The 19,506-nt window shown below is 34.3% G+C and overlaps 2 protein-coding genes across 2 annotated transcripts; one reads left to right on the forward strand and one right to left on the reverse strand.

Annotated features, from left to right (window-relative positions):
- The first annotated feature begins 1,336 nt into the window (after positions 1 to 1,336).
- Positions 1,337 to 5,705, forward strand: LOC145614343 (galactinol--sucrose galactosyltransferase-like). The gene is made up of 4 exons (XM_081669390.1): positions 1,337 to 2,660; positions 3,656 to 3,833; positions 4,296 to 4,663; positions 4,980 to 5,705. The coding sequence occupies exons 1-4, from the start codon at positions 1,428 to 1,430 to the stop codon at positions 5,529 to 5,531; spliced, it is 2,331 nt and encodes a 776-aa protein (XP_081525516.1). The 5' UTR covers positions 1,337 to 1,427; the 3' UTR covers positions 5,532 to 5,705.
- Positions 5,706 to 6,579: 874 nt separating this feature from the next.
- Positions 6,580 to 16,657, reverse strand: LOC145614371 (transcription factor VIP1-like). The gene is made up of 4 exons (XM_081669422.1): positions 15,933 to 16,657; positions 11,026 to 11,158; positions 7,295 to 7,379; positions 6,580 to 7,144 (listed from the first exon to the last, which is right to left on the reverse strand). Exons 1-4 carry the CDS (start codon positions 16,532 to 16,534, stop codon positions 6,786 to 6,788), a joined length of 1,179 nt encoding a protein of 392 aa, XP_081525548.1. The 5' UTR covers positions 16,535 to 16,657; the 3' UTR covers positions 6,580 to 6,785.
- Positions 16,658 to 19,506: the final 2,849 nt, after the last annotated feature.

The raw sequence follows: 19,506 nt of genomic DNA on the forward strand, positions 1-19,506 counted from the left end.
ATTACAAAACAGAAAAAGAGAGATAATTTAGGATGTTTGGAAATAAAATACTCTGTACTTACTAAAAAAGGAAAGAAGGAATGTAATTTTGGAATATCCAAAAAGAAAACCAGGAATGTAAAAAAGGGACGGAAGGAGTTTTATTTGGGGACGGAGGGAGTATAATAACAGTTTTAATCACATGAAAATATTTTTTAAAAAATAAACTAACAAACCGTGAATCACACAGATTTCATCTAGTTATTAAGTATATATGAATAAAAATTTATCTATGTAATTATTTTTACATTATCTATTTTCTTTGTTAATTAAACTGGAAAAACATTTCGGCCCTATATTGACCCTACCCAATAAGGGTCATGTCCATCAAAAGCCCTTTAAGCTTAGCCCTAACCCTATTATCATTGGCCTATCTTATCCAATAACCAGCTCTAGTTACTCCGTAGTTTTTATAACTAAACAGGACAATACTTTGCATTAAAAAAGAAAAAAAAAAAAAAAAAAAAAAAAAAAAACAAAAACATATCATTCTAAAAGTTGGTACATAAATTACAAAGTAAGAAATTACTCCGTATGGTAAGATTAACAGATCAATTTATCTAAACCAGGCCAAATGGACTCATTTGACTCAATAATAGTTGGATAATGTACAAAAAACTACATGCATAATCCGTAGAGTATACTCCGTAATATATACACGCCAATCTTAATTAAATGTCATTTTTAGTTATTTGCTCTAAAAATTAAAAGCGTCGGTACATAACTAACCCGTCACCATAAATCACGCCCAAGAAAAAGATACAATTTCAATAGATTTTTTTTTTCTTTTTTGGTGAAAGAGACAATTTCAATAGATAATCTTACAAAACCCCACATCATTTTATTTTATGTCAATTAAATTTAAAAAAAAAAAAAAAAAAAAACATATTAACATGATCCAAGTCCAAAAATGTTTAAGAGTGGGACCCTTTTCATAATACAACCAAATTTTTTTCTACAATATTTCACCAAAATTAAGCTTAGACTCGGTTATTCCACTTTTATTTTCTTTGAATTAAAAATTTGTGACCCCACCAATACATTCATGCTATCATACATATTAATGCCTATAAATTAAGCACCTTCCGATCATATTCTTTACATCTTCAACTACAAGCTCTACCTCAAACTTCTAGCGAATTCCATGAAAGTTAAAAATTATCACCATTTATTCCCATTTTTATTTATTTATATATATATATATATATATATATATATATATATATATATATATATATATATATATATATATATATATATATATATATATCTATATTGTTACTACCATATTCTTTAGTTTTTGTGTAGTTTACACAAACTAAAAAAAAGTTCTCATTTCTTTTGAGCCCATTTTATCATACAATTTTGAGCAACAATTGTCCATAGATATGGCTCCAAGCATAAGCAAGGCGAATACCGGGACGTCCGAGGTAGTTGCTAACCATGATGGTTGTGATGGCACGTCTCCGATTGTTACCTTGGAAGAGTCAAACTTCAAGGTGGATGGTCATGTGATATTGTCCAACGTACCATCTAACATCAAGGGGACTAAGAAAGAGGGTTTTGGTGGGCTTTTTGTGGGCTTTGAGGCTTCCGGGCCAGAAGCCCGGCATGTTGTGCCCGTGGGCCAGCTCAAGGATGTTCCCTTCATGAGTATTTTCAGGTTTAAAGTGTGGTGGACCACCCATTGGACCGGGTCCAATGGGCGGGACCTCGAACACGAGACCCAAATCCTCATCCTTAAGTCGGATGAGGATTTGGGCCGGCCTTATGTTGTGATTCTTCCATTGATTGAGGGCCCATTTAGGGCCTCGCTCCAGCCCGGTTCGGTTGATGATTATGTGGATGTTTGTGTTGAGAGTGGGTCCACTAAAGTGGTTGGTGACTCGTTTCGGGCCATTCTTTATGTTAGGGCTGGGCCTGACCCGTTTAAGTTGGTTAAGGATACGATGAAGGAGGTCCAGGCCCATTTAGGGACATTCAAGCTATTGGAGGAGAAATGTCCACCAGGGATAGTGGACAAGTTTGGATGGTGTACTTGGGATGCATTTTACCTTAAAGTGGAGCCTCAAGGTGTTTGGGAAGGTGTCAAGGGGCTCGTCGAAAATGGCATCCCACCCGGCCTCGTTCTCATCGATGACGGGTGGCAATCTATTTGCCACGACGATGACCCAATCACCGACCAAGAAGGGATAAACCGGACGTCGGCCGGGGAGCAAATGCCATGTAGATTGATCAAGTATGAGGAAAACTTCAAGTTTAGGGACTATAAGTCTCCAAAGGATATCAACCATGATGATAGGCCCAATATGGGATTGAAGGCCTTTGTAAAGGACCTTAAGGAGGAGTTCAAGACTGTTGAGAATGTGTATGTATGGCATGCTTTTATGGGCTATTGGGGAGGGGTTAGGCCCAATGTGCCAGGCTTACCAAAGGCCCAAGTTATTGCCCCGAAGCTCTCGCCGGGCCTTGAAATGACAATGGAGGATCTAGCTGTGGATAAAATTGTTAATAATGGTGTTGGGCTGGTCCAGCCTGAATTGGCCCATGAACTCTATGAAGGGTTACATTCTCACTTGGAGGATTGTGGAATTGATGGAGTCAAAGTTGATGTCATCCATGTAAGTTTTCAGCAATTTTTTTTATCCCTTATTTTAGTTCCATTTATATTATTTTTTCGATACAATTTCAAGGTATTATTATCATTTTTACCATCAACTTGACTTTATAGCAATTATATTTGCATGTGTCACTTATTTACAAGTTACAATTGATTACAATAGAATAAATACAATGCGTGTCTAAATGTTTGGAAAGAAAGGTTTCTAAAAGAATTATTTAATTCTATTCATGCATCATTATTTGTGTATTAAAAATGACATTATATTATTTTAACCAATGACCTTAGCAAATCTTTATTAGGCATAAATGAAAATGTATTTGGAATGGGATAAGTTAGTTATGGCTTGTAATTTTCCTCTTGTCCTAGTCAAGAAATATTCGTCTTAAGCAATGGCTAACTAACTTGTTAACAAGCTGTAACCGTCTAATGAAGAATAGTACAATATAACTACCATCATAAATAGTCAATAACAAACACGTTACTTGTATGCATAATTTAAAATCATATCCTACGAAATACAGAGTATATATATTTCCGTCTTTTAAGTCTGAAAGTTGAGACAATTGTTTAAGTTATCCGAAAAGAGGGGGTTGGTGGTGGGATGCATATGGACTATGGAGGCCATGTGCTAATTTTATGACTCATTAATTATGAATGATTTTCTATTTTGCCCAATTAATTAATTTTAGGGTAATGTTATATGTAGCCATAAGGGTTATTTGGTATTAGTTTAAGAATGTATGACAAAAATACGAATAAATCAGTGTAATTAATGAAGATATTTCATTAACACTTTCCTCTTTTAGCTTCTTATACATAACCCTTAAGGCCGTGTATAGTATTTTCTTAATTTTATAGTTATTGATGTAATGTTTTCTTAAAGGATACAACTACTAACCTATTAACTTGGAAATAATGAGTAGAAATCATCATCATCATTTGTCATTAGTTCTGTAAATGACCATTATTTTTGGTTAATTGGTGATGTTGCAGTTGTTGGAAATGATGGCAGAGGACTATGGAGGGAGGGTTGAACTTGCCAAAAAATACTACAAGGCAATAACTGAATCAGTAAAGAAGCATTTCAAAGGCAATGGTGTAATTGCTAGCATGGAGCAATGTAACGATTTCATGCTCCTTGGCACTGAGACCATTTGTCTCGGTCGTGTTGGTACGTTTAACCTCTTTGTTCTTAGACTTCGGGCCTCATCTGATTTATTGAACTGATCTGAACTGAACTGATTAGAGCTAGACTGAACTGAACTAAAATGAATTGTTTATGAGAGAAGGAAATTAGAAACTGAACTGATTGGAGCTGAAATGAACTGAAGAGAACAGGCCCTTCGTTTATTTCATCACCTTTAAAAAAAATGTTTAGAGAAAAACAATTTAGCGTAAGTTTGATCAATTAATGTTCATTAATATCAAATAAGAGTTATGAGATTTCTTTTACAATCATAAGTCGGTCTAAGATAAGTCCAGAATTTGATATAAAAGATAAGGAAAATTTAAGTAAATACGGAGTAGGATGTAATGTAACCTAATTAAGGGCCTTTAAGATCTATTTATGATTTTATAATTTGTTTTGACACATGGTCGTAACTCTTAATGTGGGGTGATGATGTTTAAACAGGGGACGACTTTTGGCCAACTGACCCATATGGTGACATAAATGGTACATATTGGCTTCAAGGCTGTCACATGGTCCATTGTGCATACAACAGCTTATGGATGGGCAACTTCATACACCCTGACTGGGACATGTTTCAATCAACCCACCCATGTGCCGAGTTTCATGCTGCTTCTCGTGCTATCTCTGGTGGACCGATCTATGTTAGTGACGCGGTCGGCAAGCACAACTTCTCGTTACTCAAGAGGCTTGTCATGCCTGATGGTTCAATCCTTCGTTGCGAGTACTATGCACTTCCTACAAGGGATTGTCTCTTTGTTGACCCTTTGCATGATGGCAAAACTATGCTCAAAATTTGGAACCTCAATAAGGTAACTAAGCATTTTTCTAGTAACTTATTTTAAAGTTTACGTGTCAAATTATTAGACAATTAGCTTAACTCAGAACAATATCCATATTAGGGTTTCTAACTTCTAATTGCTGATGTTTAAGTTTACGTGCCAAACTATTAGACAATTAGCTGAACTCATAACAATATCCATATTAGGGGTTCTAATTGTTGATGTTTAAGTTTACGTGCCAAACTGTTGGACAATTAGCTGAACTCATAACGATATCCATACTAGAGGGTCTAATTGTTGATGATTTTCTTAAGCTTAATGAAAATTGTGTGTTTACTTGATGCAGTTTAATGGAGTTCTTGGAGTATTTAATTGCCAAGGAGGAGGATGGAACCGCGAATTTAGAAGAAATCAATGTTACTCAGAGTATTCCAAACCTACATCATGTAAGACTGGCCCAAAAGATGTGGAATGGAAAAATGGTCACAAGCCCTTCCCTATTGAAGGAGTGCAATGTTTTGCCATGTACCTTTGCAAGGCACAACAACTAGTCCTCTCAAAGCCATCCGAGACCATTGAAATATCGCTTGATCCCTTCGATTATGAGCTCATTGTAGTCTCTCCGGTGACAATCTTACCTTGGAACTCCGTCGAGTTTGCCCCTATTGGACTTGTAAACATGCTCAACTCTGGAGGAGCTGTTAAGCCCTTTGACATCACTGAGGAGGTGGTTCAAGTTGGTGTCAAAGGGGCTGGAGAAATGAGGGTTTTCGCTTCTGAAAAGCCGAAATCATGTAGAGTCAATGGGGAAGACATGGAGTTTGAATATGAAGAGAACATGGTTAAGGTTCAAGTTCCATGGAATGCTGGTTTTTCCACGGTAGAGTACTTATTTTGAGCTTCAATGTTAATCAAGAACTTTCTTATTGTTGCTAACTAGTTGAGGGTATAGTATGTGTGTCACTAATTAATTCCAAACTACTATTTTAAGAGTTTTACTTCCATTGCAAGATGTACTTGAAAATTTACGAGTGATTAATTTTATCGTCATGACCGTAGTTTTCTTGAATAGTTATGAAAATGTTTCTTTGATGTTTTTGTGCAATAAGCATTTTTTATAACATCACTTTAGATCCTACTTCAGTCTATGTTGGTAATGAATTTATATGTATTTTTTTTAAAAAAGAAAGTCCCGTAACAAATATTTATGATAGCTACTCGATTCCTAAGTTTTCTCCAAACTCGTACACGTCTCATCTAAAATTCATTACTACTGGTCCTAGCCTCCATTATGGGATATCACTTGTGTTAGGAATACGGCAAAGCATCAAGTCAAGCAAAACATTTATTTTGTCAAACATTTTTAACGTGGATTTTTGACATTATACTAGATACGTATAACAAAAGAAATTGACAAGTTTAAGCACATGTCTCCATAATTGTAATCAAAGTCATCAATAACAGAAATATTATACAACAGCATTGTTAGACGTTTCTTCCTCTTTTAAACTCTGAAAACTTTCGAACAAAAAATGACAATATCTTCAAGAACAGGGTGGTAACAAATACATACTACGGAGTTTTGAAACATGTTTTTTATATGTTAGTTCGACACCTTAAATGATACATGCTACATCTACCCAACGAATTTATCTACTTTTAACGATGGGCAAACCATTGAAAAGTTTTCTTTTAGAGGAAACCTAACAAAAAAATAAATAAATAAATAAATAAAATAATAAGTTCAAACACATAAATTTCAAATTCATTCCCAAAAGCTTCTGGAAATCATTTCAAAATCATATTCGATCAAAGTTTAAACTTCTTATGTTAAACAAGAAAACAATGAAGCAAATCAGCAATAGTCGGCAGTAAAGAATCTCCTTAAAAAGCTGGTGTTATGGGGGAGGGGAGGGGATTAGGAGTAGGGGGATGTTGGAGAATAATTTTTCTAACTGTGGTTCATCTAAAATAAATTTTGAAGCAATTTTACAACAATAACGAAATGTGGGTCTACGACAGACTACGACTCTACGAGTATTGAAACTGTGGGTCTATGACAAACTACAAGTACAGAAAATGTTGGTCTACAACAATTATATTTACAGCAAGATCAACTTTCTAGAAGAAAGTCAAAACTTCATGAATCACCTTAACCCTTGTGATTGAATTCCATGAAGTTCGGCTTCAGATCCTTGTGAGCACTCAGGTTGTTGCCAGCTGCTTGATCAGGCATTTGGAACTGCTGCTGCTGCTGTTGCTGCTGCTGCTGCTGTTGCTGCTGCTGCTGCTGCTGCTGTTGTTGCTGCTGCTGGAGTATCTGAGCTTGCTGCTGGAGTATTTGAGAATGCTGTGGCTGGTTCTGCTGGCCACCGAAGGATGGTGCATTCTGCAAATGTGTCGGAAATTGAGGATACCGCCCCCTGCCAGCAGAAATGTTGATGCCTGATAGATTTTGCCCAGTTGCTATCCTCAGTCTCTGAACTTCTGCCCTCAATGCTTCATTAAGAGCTGCGAGGCCAACAAAGACAAAGCAGGGGGAAGGGATGATCAATAAAACTCATAAAACTTGTCTTAATAAATGGTCACAAATTACTAAGTTATATTTAATACCAAAGTGGCAAATACAAGGTTTTTCTTCCTAAGGAAACAGATATATACCATCTCTCAGTTGCGCTTGTTGCTCCAAAGCCTGCAGACGTAATTTTAGTTCCTTGTTCTCAACGCTCAATCCTGAAGTATCTCTCTACACGAAAAAGACATATAGTTAGCCTAGGTGGAGTATTACAATAAAAAAGCGCATAGTAAATATTAACAAATCTGCAAAAGGATTCAAAACTTCTTTATAAATCTAAATGCATGTTACTTAGTAGTTAACAAAGTATTGATTACATGCTAGATAGATTTTGGTGCATGCTTCATAAAATTTAGAACCTGGTTTTAAAGCTAGAGTGCCAAAGGGTTCTTCCAAAGAGCCCAAGCTTACTCAAAGGTAAGAAAATTTTCAGTTCCTTATCAAGATTATGAAAAGGCCTTCAGCCCTTTATGCCAACTACGGATCCATTTTGTGAATGGAAAACATTTTCCAGGAAAAGATTTTCCATGGAAATTAATTTTAAAGGGTAAACCTAACTATTTAAATAGTTTTCCGTTGTTTGTCCTTGAGAAATTCTACAGAGGAAATGGATGGGAGGAGAGAATAGAGACCTTAGTAGAGGAAGAGAAAAAAGAGAGTGTATGGGAAGAAATAAATGGGAGGATAAGAAAAGGATGTCAGGAGTAGGGAGGGAATTGTGGCATTCCATCCTTTCAACCGGAAAAGGTTTTCCACTCCACCTTTGGAAAATCACTACTATCCACCCTTACAAATCAAACAACTGAAGCTTGAAAATGTTTTCCGTCAAAATATATGAAGCCCACATGTAATGTCCATTAGATAAAGGGCCTCAATCCCATATCACAAATAATTTGGCCCATGGAGGCTCCATTTGGTTTGACGAAAAACATTTCAATGAAACAATGGACAACATATTTTCAAAGAAAATTCCAATTGCAATTTAGTTTTTCTTTGTTTCTTACACGAAAAGTTATAAAAAAATGAAATAGGAGTGAAATGGTATGGATGAGAGGAAAGTAAAACGGAAGTAAGGAGGGAGGAAAATGTGGCTTCCTTTCTTTTGTAAAGGAAATTGTTTTCCACCATTTGGAAAATTGTATTTCATCCCTTTATAAACCAAATAAAGGCAAATGAGGGAAACTAGGGAAATCATTTTCCGTGAAACACTTTACATCAACCAAACACATCCGGAGTTGAACTATATTGCAGGAAACAGGAACACAAACAGGAGCAAGTGAAATGCAGTTGGGAAAAAAAAAATCGATAAACATGAGAATACAAACTGGAATAATAAACAGTTATTTTTCCAAGAAACCTTAAATCTTTAATCTATAATCAGTAATACATAAAACAAAGGTAAATGATTTTTTTTTTTTTTTTTTTTTTTTTTGAGGGAAAAACAAAGGTAAATGAGTTAGGCCTTGTTTAGTTCACCTTATTTTTAATTATTTCAGAAAAAATAAGTTCAGACCAGATCAGATCAGAAAAAATAAATTCAAATCAGAACATCGTTTTATGTGCAGTTTTTATCGCTAAATATCTTTAATTTCGTAATGAAAAAAATCATGAAAATTACATATTAATTAAATACACATTATTACGAATCTAACAAACCCCACTTGATATATTTTTCCCGTATAGATTATCGTATATTAAAGGTCAAAATTTGGTCAAATTTGACATTCAAATCAGACCAGATAAGATAAGTTTAGATAAGCACAAATAAGGTGAACCAAACAAGGCCTTAGTTTACTTATTACTCCCTCCGTTTTTAAATACTTGCTCCACTTTCCTTTTCCGGCCGTTTTTAAATACTTACTCCATTTCCTTTTTTGGAAAGCTTTTACAATATTTAATTCATTTCTCACACTTAGTGGACCCAACATAATACTCTCTCTCCTCCTATTCATCCACTACTTTTGTTTTTTACAATTTTTAATTTTCCCAACTACTCCACTACCTCCATATTTATTACTTTCTCCAATTTCTCTTAAAACTCCACGCATGGAGAAATGGAGCAAGTATTTAAAAACGGAGGGAATATTAAAGATTGATACTTAATAGAAAGAATACTAAAACCTAGAAAATCGATAGGGGAAAGACATTGCTAGTCAAGAAAAGAAGTGGCTTGCCTGAGTCTCTTTCAAAATTTGACATTTATGACAATTTCTATAAGCCAAAGCTATCAAAGATTCGACTGTTTACTTCCTCACCTTTCCATCTCTATCACCCCAACACCCCCCAACTCACAATAGTTTTTTGCTCTCTGACTAGAAAAAGAAAAGAGTGGTGACAAAAACACAGATATGCCAAAGAAATATCTATATTTTGATACTCTCAAGCAAGTACACATTAGCATCACTTAAGCAGGCACACCCCATTCTTTTTAGTTACATTGGACTGAAAGACACCACATTGAAACCCTACTAATAACAGGGGGCAGGAATTTCATACCATAAGGCATACTACAAGCATCTGTAGCTGTTATTTTATTCCAGAATTAAATTCCAGCTTGGGTAATGTTCAACCATTACAAGAAATTTTGAGTTCAGTGTCGTGCAATGATTTAAAAGGTTTTGCCTTTTTCATTTTTTTTCATTGTATTATTTTTCATGATTAAAGAGTATTTTTGGCTCAAAAAATTCTTAAAGTAAAATATAATAGTGGTGTCAAAAACAAGATTTGAAGGAAAAAATTCTTAAAGTAAAATATAATAGTGGTGTCAAAAACAAGATTTGAAGGAGAGTCAAGACTGGAAAATGAACTAACATAGGATATACATCACAGCTCAATAATACTGGAGTATGTTCCGATTTAGGTTGAGGATTGACTACTAAATAAATCAAATTATAATTTCCCCAGCATAAAGCATTTTCTACAATCCATTCAGCAGGTTTCTGAGGTAATAATCACTTTAAATTTACATATATCCTTAGTTGTTACAGGGTAGATTAAAACAATAGTCTTGACAAATGTCTTAAAAAACCGGGTGTACAGTAATTTACTGTGTGGCGGGAAGAAAAAGGAAAAATATGGGTAACTTTTGATAGTGTAAAATAGAGCACAGAACAAAATTATATATAGAGCACAGAACAGGATTTAAAATTATATATAGTATCACTTTATCAACAAAATCATTTCAGTTTATCAACAAAATCATTTCAGTTTACCAAAATACTAAGAAATCACTCTATCAACAAAATCATTTCAGTTTGGTAAAATAGAGCACAGAAAAGAATTTAAAATTGTATATAGTATCATGCACTGTCTGCATGCCAGTAAATGGCATCAGCAATAAGCCATTGGTAGATAGGATGACAAGATTTCCAAACATTAAAGGTGTTTGATAAATTAGTAGTTTAATTTGCATAGGTTTTTGTACAGCTACGAAATAGTATGCTAATAAATAAAAGTTAATTTATCGAAAAGCATTTCTGATACAAGCAAATGGAGAAGGTCACAAATTAATTTATTTAAACATTCAAATTAGCATATCAACTTGATCAAAATGTCAAACAACATATTAAATGCCATTGAAATGATCAAACAGCAACTCTAGACGCCATGGAAATGACTTTGGTGGTGACAATCATGGGAGGGATAACATGTCAAACAGAGAGGATTTAGACCAACTAAAGAGAACAACACATGAATGCTAAACAGGGAGTAGTGAAATCGTGAACAAAGAAAAAGACAACAAGATGATGCACCCAACAAAAGGGATTGAATCATGAAGAAATCCAAACAGAGGTCCAAAGTGATTTGTTGTACTTACCTGCATCAATGTAACTTGTGCAGAGAGGGTAGTTGCTTCTGTCTGCAGCGTTTGTACCCTCCTCTCCAACTCACCAGTGTATCTTATCTTTCTTTCCTTTGATCTTGCTGCAGATTGTCTGTTTGCAAGAATCCTGTAAAAATAATAAAAAGGATCAGCCAAGGGGTCTGATTGACCAAAAGGACAATTTTACACAAAATTACACAGCGACAATTGTTGAATGTGTTGATAAATGATACTGTATTAATTAGGTCACAGGGAAATTAGCTAGAAAACAATTTGATTACAAAGAAAGAAAAAAAAAATATGCCAAAAAGTAAGGACATTAATTAGCACAAACCTAAGCAAGAGTACAAAGTAAAAATAATAGTTGTAATCTGAAACTATGGTCATTCTTTTTCTAGTATTATAAGGTATTCTTTTTTCACACATTAAACAACTATTCCATATCAAAGCATTCGATCCAGCACTAAAGCGATCACCACAAATATATACTATCAGACTACCACCACCATCTTCTACAGGAGTTCAAATACAGTTAACATGCATCAGATTTACCCCTATAAGCGAAGGTAGGGGTGAAAATTTGGTTTTCGAAAAAAGATTTGGCACAATTTCAATCCAATCTGAATTTCCACCAACTTTAATCCAATCCAACTTAAATAAGGTCATTTGGTTCCAATTCAAAAATTCAAATTTAAATTATCACTTCACTTCACTTTCTTTTTATTTTATTATTACTTTTTTCTATTATTTTGTTGAGCAATGGCCACTAGAACTTATAATCTAATACAAGAGTTTTACAAAAACAAGCCCAAACATTGACGGTTATCCTTATCCAATCAACATTTTTCAAATTTAGCGTGGACTAGTTAGTCGATCAATAACGATTAGTTAGGCTATTTTGGATCCAAAAATTTCAATTTCCAAACACTCTCAATCTAATTTAATCCAAAAATTCAATCCAATCCATTCCAATCCATGTTAGAAAATAATCCAATCCGAATAAGCAAAATTCGGGTCAGGTTGGATTGGATTGGACTTTAGAATAAATCCTAATTATTTTCACCCCTAAGCAAACCATAGGTATGTAGGGCAGCTATATCCACTACTGTTCATTACATATCGCTGTCAGCTATATCCACCCACTTACCACCACTGCCACCATCATCTGTACACCACAACTATCCCACCACACCTTCCCTTACTACCACCAGCCTCACCCGCATTCCACCAAAATATGAAAATCATCACCTTTATAATAAAATAAAATTAGTTTTGGACAACTGAACAAAACAACTGAACAAAACAAAAGAATAACACAGATTAAAATACAGATCTATGGATTGGCTGGACCTACAAGAATTTCGAATCAGCAGACAAAGAAAAAAAAAACTACCACATATTTCCAGATAACGACACTAACGAGTGAGAAGAGAGAGAAAGCGTGTTTGCCTCCGGATTAGCTGTCGCGTTGGTGAAAGGGACAGAAAGGGGGCTGGTGATAGGTGAGGAGATGAGTTAAAAGGAAGAGACAGAAAGAAGGTTTATTAGGGGATGGTAATATTGGAGAAGGGAGTTACAAGTGAGGGTAGGTGGGGTTAAATAAGTCATTAGGGAGGTTCAGTTATAAAATAAGGGTAAGGATGTCATTTCGTAGGGATTTATCAATAAGGGAAGTGGATCAACTATTTCAAAACATCCAAAAGGGAAGTGGAACAGCCATTAGAGAACAGATAGGGGGGTGAGTTTCTGGTTGCCACTTAGTTGACACAGAATGACCTTAAAGGATAAATATACTGTAGAACTTTATTCAGGGAACAAGTCCCCTTCATCTCATACCCTCAATCAAGATTTGGGAATTAATCAAGGATAAAACACTTCAGCTACTTTACTTTAAGCACTCCCAAAGGATGCTTAACAATTCCTTTGAAAACCACTAACTGGATTTGAAGATATTATTTTGATGGATATGTAGCATGTAGTTTAATAATATCTAATTTTTAAAATTATACTAACAAATAGTTTAAGATATTAGCAATCAAAGGTTTTTTATTTACTTTTTTTTAACCCTGAAAAATTAAATGCGCCAAGTTTTTTTGTGATAGAGGGAGCATAAACATATAATTATCGGGAACTATTTAATTGCGTAAAATGACCAATACTCGCAAAATAAGTTAATTTGTCTAACTGTGAGCTTACAGGGTAAGCAATAGTCAATATAGTACTCCCTTTGTTTCACTTTCACAATAACCGTAATGCTTTCACCGACACACATGTCAATGCACAACTTTGCCGTTAATAATTGTAATTACTCCCTTTGCTTTTTTTTTTTTTTTTCAATGCATCATTTGAGATTGCACGGAGTTTTAGGAGAGTAAATTTCTATCCCATTATATTGTGAGTGATAAATAATTTATTATAGTAAAAGTAAAATGGGGACTAAAGAGAATATGTGAGAGAGAAGATTTTTTTATCTTTTAAGTGGGGCTATCAGAGATAGAAATGATAAAATGATTCGAGTGAGGTTTAGAGTAAGAGAGAAATTAGAAAATATAGTATAAAGTTATAAAAGTGATGCATATAAAAAAAAAACACCTATAAAAGGGAAGTGATACATTTTTTTAAAAAAACAAAGCGAGTATATAACATAAAGTATAAAAGCCTTATGTAATGAAAATATACATAAAACAAAATCTTTTACATGGCAATATATTCATATATTGATAAAAAGTAGAGTCAAATTAAGCATATGAATAGTACAAAAGTCAACGTGTTGCAATTATTACGAAACGGAGGGAGTAGTTGAAGCCCTTTGATTGACTTGAGGTGAAGGAACAAAGAAGAGGAAATGGAGCAATAGAAAGATGGGCCATGGGCTTTACATGGAATTTGAGATGATCTATTTATTGTCCAGTTCTCACAATTATTTCACTTACCTTTTTCCCTCTTTTGGAAAATTTGGTGAAATGAATTTTATTGTATTATTAAATGGCTTAGATTTAATAGAAAGCCCATTACTTCCTTTTTTTAAAGTAATTAATTTTTTAAAAAAAAATTAACTATAAAAAATATTGAAAACAAAATTAACATAAATTTGATAGTAAACAACTAAACATAAATTAAAAAAAAAAAATTAAACTATCTTTTAATTATATTAATATTCCTAATGGTCATTTAATGTTTGGAGGAAAATTGTTTCAATAATTCTATATCAGTACAATATATATCATATTTATATAAACTCACCATATAATAAAAAAAATTGTGTAAGACGCCTTTATTGGCTTACAAAAGATGTGGCTAATACTATCTATGATCGTAGAAATTCTTCACAGTTATTTTATGCACACTAATTAAGGAAAGAAGAGAGTGTTGAAATGGAATGACGTGGTCAAAAGGTAAGTGGGCACATGTGGTTCCTTTTGTATAAGGTAATGGGTTAAATATGTAACAATTCATAACAAAAAATATAGAATAAATAAATGTATTGTGAAAAATGCAAAGAACATTACAGAATGGAAGTAGAATTTCATCTTCACTTCTATTAGCAATCTTATGACTGCTAAACATGGCCTTTAAAGAAAAAACCACTAGCCAAACCAACTAATACAATTAGCTACCAGCGATTGGGCCACATACATATATTGGAAAAAGACAGATGTTTTACTCCTCACTACTTGTTAGATTCGGTTTTTGGTAAATAGAGTTTCACAAGGAAACTTAAGCTTCCAAAGCTTTCCGCTGTTCGATGACATTTGTATGTGATTAAAGACCTCTGGATTATCTCTCTTAGCCGACATCTTGATGAACTTTTAAGGAAATTGTTTAGATTTAGAATAATACTTAAGAGATGTCAAAAAATTAATTATTTTATATTCCAAATGCAAGGAGGCCTTTTCTAGGTCATAAGCTCATTATCAGTCTCACATGGTGTAACACTCTTGTGGGCAAGTCCACTTCATCCTCCACAACCCCATAATTAATCCTTAAGAAATGTGGTAAACAGCTTATTTGTTGCTTCATCTGGTAGTTAGTCCTTAAGAAAGTTGGCTGTGCACTGTAATTTCTTTGTTGAAAAAGCGATAAAAATATGTTCCTTAAACATTCAAAATCTGTCCAACCTGAGCCATTCTCTTCCAAACTATCCAGTCTTGTCCCCAAATGCATTACTATTCAACCAAAATCCCTCATCCAAACTCTACTCAATTCGTGCACAAAATTGCATCCCACATATAACTGATAATCAACAGCCTTTCCCACACTCTATCAAATATACTACCTAACATAACATAACACCAAAGACTGGCCCCCTAAGCATAAAATCATTAAACTAAATCTCCACTTTTTATAGGTAAGAACCAATTTGACACGGTAAATCTATCTCCATCCAAACCAGAAAAATAATTTCATTCCAAAACAAAAAAAGAATTCTTTTTTCCTTATGGGTAAACCACAAACAACTGAACTGTATGAACAATCAAAATCCAGCAAAAACTATAATCAAAATGAAAACCATACACATTAAACTCAATTACAGAACATTCAATATCAAACATGTTTCTTTATCCAGAACCCAATCCCTCATCCTTACCATTCTTGATTCTTTTAGCATTCGAGCTCGAACTCCGTAACTCCACACTCTATCCCATATATTCACTGCAAACTCATTTCATCCTATCCCACATTCTACCACAAATAATACTATGACATCTTATATTAAGACAATTAAACCACACAATTTTTCGTCCAAAACTAATACTCGGATTTCAAGAATCAATTAAACCCAAATTCAACTTAGGTTTACATAATACCAACAAAAATACCCAACAAACAAAAACACCAAACTAATACAAAAATGAAACCGAAATTAATGCAGAAATCGAAACAAGAGGATAGAATTAAACCGTTTAGCGCGCTTAGGGTCAATCAAAGCAAGCTCAGCAAGTCTCTCAGGAGGCATAGCCTTCTTGATTCCATCCACCATCATAGACTCCCCTTCAAACATCATCGAACTCGAAGCGCCATCCATCGAACTCGTTCTTCGATGCATCCCAACTTTCCTCTCACCATTCCCACCACCTTCCCCACTAAACCTCCTATCACCACCACCAACACCACCGAACGACAATCCGTCAAAGAAATCCGCATCAACGGACAAACTCCGAAGATGCGGAGCAACTGGGGGATGGATAGCAGCTCTAGAAGAAGTAGAAGATGACCGATTATCGCCGCTTGATTCGTCAGACTTCGACGAATCAACGGCCATAGGAAGAGCACTAGAACCAGAACCAATACCAGCACCAGCACCGCCTTGAGGCGAAGGCGGGATGTCTAAAGAAGAGAGGTTGAAATTCTCAATGTCGAAGAGAAAGTCATCGTCTTCGTCGCCGGAAAATCGGAAAGTGGTGTCGGAAAGTGCCCGGCGGTGAAGCGGAACACCGCGATTGTGTGGCGGTGCAGAGTCCGATTCGATTTTGGGTAGGTTCGAGTAGTTCTGAGGGTTCATTACGGCGGCAGTGACAAAAACGGCGTCGTTTTGTCGTTTGCCGGCGAAAAATGGTAGTGAAAATAGGAGGAAGAGAGAATTTAGGAGAGAGAAAGAAAGGAAGGGGTTGGACTTTTAGAGAGAGAAAATGTGAGTGAAAGAAAGAAAGGAGTGAAAGAAGGAGGAATTTATATGAAGATGCTACAGCTAATGTGTGTTGTACAAGTGTGATGGAAATGGGAGTAATTATTGGATTAAGGATTTTTTAGATACTTAATTAGATCAAGTGTTTAATTATGTTTTTCTTTTTTTATAAAAAGGTTTTATTTTATGAGGTTACTTTTGGTTTTGAGGAATATTTAGGTCAATGATTCATGATATAAGTTATGGTTTGGTAAGTGTCTAGTAGAGTAATAGGTAGTTAGGTATGTACCTTTGTTTTGAAGGATTGAGGAAGAGCATCTAAATTAGGTGTAGTACAATGTCTTTATACATGTACTTAAAGTATGTGAAAAGGATATAATTATGTTGTGGAAAGTTAAGGTAGAAAAGAGAATAGTTGAAAGTGTTGTGTTGGTTACAAAGATATAGGTAAAGGATAAGGTGCCAAAGTAAAGGTTAAGTACGATTGGCTGATTGAAATGGTTGTGATCGGTTTGATCAGTGATGTGAAGAGCGAGCGATGAGGAAGAGTCAAAGGATGAGTTGATGTACATGAAATCTCTTTTTTCTGTGTGGTGCAAGGATTGCCTATGATGATTACAATTTCAAGATTCTCAAAGAGTTTGGAATAGTAGTTAAAGAAAGAATTACATAATATTCCATTAAGAACCTTATAATTTGATAGATGCTTATGTTTTATCACGAAAGTGTGAAAAATTAGACACAAATGTCAATAAAAGATACTTTGTTGGGGCTATTTGTCAATAAAAGATACTTTGTTGGGGCTATTTTTGACTAGTTAACCAATTTGTACTAATTTAGGAGTTATATGAGGATATTAGAACTCCTATATATGTAATTGATTAACGAGTTTATCGTGTACAAACAGAATGTGAATGTGAACAGTTTATTAGTTATGGTAATTTTTCTTGATGTTACAAGAGAATGTGAACAGTTTAATAAATTGTAGAGCTTGAGGGTAATATGGTGATTGATAATGATGTTCATGCTCCAAAAAAGAATGATGCATGTTCAAACTTCGCAAAACATTTTATTCTAATGGGTACTTCGTATAAGAATGTTACTTCAGTAGATGAAATATTTGTAACCATACCAGAATGTGAACCAAGCAACTAGCACAATTTTGATTTAGGGTGGACTACATGCTCAAATCACACCCTAAACAAAGAAAATTAGGTTGAATTTCTTAATATATCAACCAACACCCCTTTTATAGTGTAAAAACAAATTAAAGTTGTAAAGAGTATCAACTTATTGAAGTAGGAGCAATTAAATTCTTAATTAATTTTTTTTTTTTTTGGTTGGTAAGGAGAATGGCCCTACCAGCCAGAACCTCTCACAAGATCTCCCGGCCTGGGAATTGGGGGGGGGGGGGGAATTAAATTTTTAATTAATTGGTAAAGAACTAATTAAACTAGACTTGGATTTTGTTACAGGTACTAAAAATAACCCTTAAAATTGACTAGCTAGGTGTATGTAGAAAAGTTAATTACCTTGTCCAAGACCAATCAAAGTTAATTATTAAGGAGACTAAAATGATCATATTAGTCGTGTAAAAGATTTTTTTTAAAAGAGATTTTTTTTGTTAGAAACTACTTAATAAAACTTAGATTTTGTGAGAAACTACCTAATTAATAAATGTTGTTAGAAACTACCTAATAAATTAAAGTTAAAATGTTGTAAGTAATTACCTAATAATAAAAAGTAAAATGTTGTAAAATATCACCTTTGTCGGATTTCCACCGTTGACCCATCTCAAAACACCCCCGTAACCACCATTTTCATCCCCAAAACAAACACATACATCCTGCTTAAAAAGTACCTCCACAACGTTGAAACCACCATCCAACCCCAAAACCACCACCTCTAAGGCTCTAACTCTAAAAACCACTATCTCGAAGCACGAAACTACTCTGACCAACTTGAAATATTCTCCAACTATCCCAAAAATAACCTTCACCCCATTGAAAACCAATCCCCGCAATGGATTCGGGGGAGTTTTGAGGTTGGTCAATGTGAAATTAGGACAACCATGGAAATTCGGCCAAAGATAGTATCTTACAACATTTTACCTTTTATTAGGTAGTTTCTTACAATTTTTTTTTTAATTTTTGTTAGGTAGTTTCTCACAAAATTTAGGTTTTATAAGGTATTTTATGACAAATAAAAAATCTTTTAAAAAAATTTCAACAAATTTTGTGTTACACTTGGTTAATGATTTTAGATTTATTTTTCATCTTATTTTGGTAAATAATTCATTTGAGTTTATCCTCATTGATTTTTTTTTTTTTTTTTTTTTTTTTTTTTTTTTTTTTTTTTTTTTTTTTTTTTTTGACTTATAGGGATAAAAATGGAAGAAAGTAATTAAAGTTATGTCTCATTAATTTTCATAAATTTTAATACTACCTTCGGTTCGTATTATATGCAAACTTTGGAATTTTTTATATCTTACAAATATTACACCAAAGTTGCATATAATACGAACCAGAGGTTGTATCAAATTTTGGTACAACATAAAAACCTCTATGGTAGAGTCGATCAAATTCTACCGACCCGAATTTGGGCGGGCTTTGGGCAGTTTTTTGGGCAGGGGCATGCATATTTATGATTTTTAGCTGATTTTTTTGGCCCGGTCCAAAAAAGCCTAAGTACTTAGCCCGGTCCGCCCTATATTACGGGTTTGGGCACTTTTTGTCACAAAGTTTGGCCCGGCCTGAGCATGTAGACTGTTTTTTATTGCCTTGGCTGGCCCGCCCCGTCCTTTGATCACCTCTACTCTATGGGCATATTAGGAAATCTAGATCATTTAG

This window comes from Chenopodium album, chromosome 25, assembly GCF_948465745.1.
Source record: "Chenopodium album chromosome 25, dcCheAlbu1.1, whole genome shotgun sequence".
Taxonomy (NCBI): domain Eukaryota; kingdom Viridiplantae; phylum Streptophyta; class Magnoliopsida; order Caryophyllales; family Amaranthaceae; genus Chenopodium; species Chenopodium album.

Coding starts and splice junctions, on each gene's coding strand:
- LOC145614343 (XM_081669390.1), top strand. CDS start 1,428: ATGGCTCCAAGCATAAGCAAGGCGAATACCGGGACGTCCGAGGTAGTT. Junction 2,661..3,655: donor TCAAAGTTGATGTCATCCAT/GTAAGTTTTCAG, acceptor GTGATGTTGCAG/TTGTTGGAAATGATGGCAGA. Junction 3,834..4,295: donor CATTTGTCTCGGTCGTGTTG/GTACGTTTAACC, acceptor ATGTTTAAACAG/GGGACGACTTTTGGCCAACT.
- LOC145614371 (XM_081669422.1), bottom strand. CDS start 16,534: ATGAACCCTCAGAACTACTCGAACCTACCCAAAATCGAATCGGACTCT. Junction 7,380..11,025: donor CACAAGTTACATTGATGCAG/GTAAGTACAACA, acceptor TTTTTCGTGTAG/AGAGATACTTCAGGATTGAG. Junction 7,145..7,294: donor ACAAGCGCAACTGAGAGATG/GTATATATCTGT, acceptor TTGGCCTCGCAG/CTCTTAATGAAGCATTGAGG.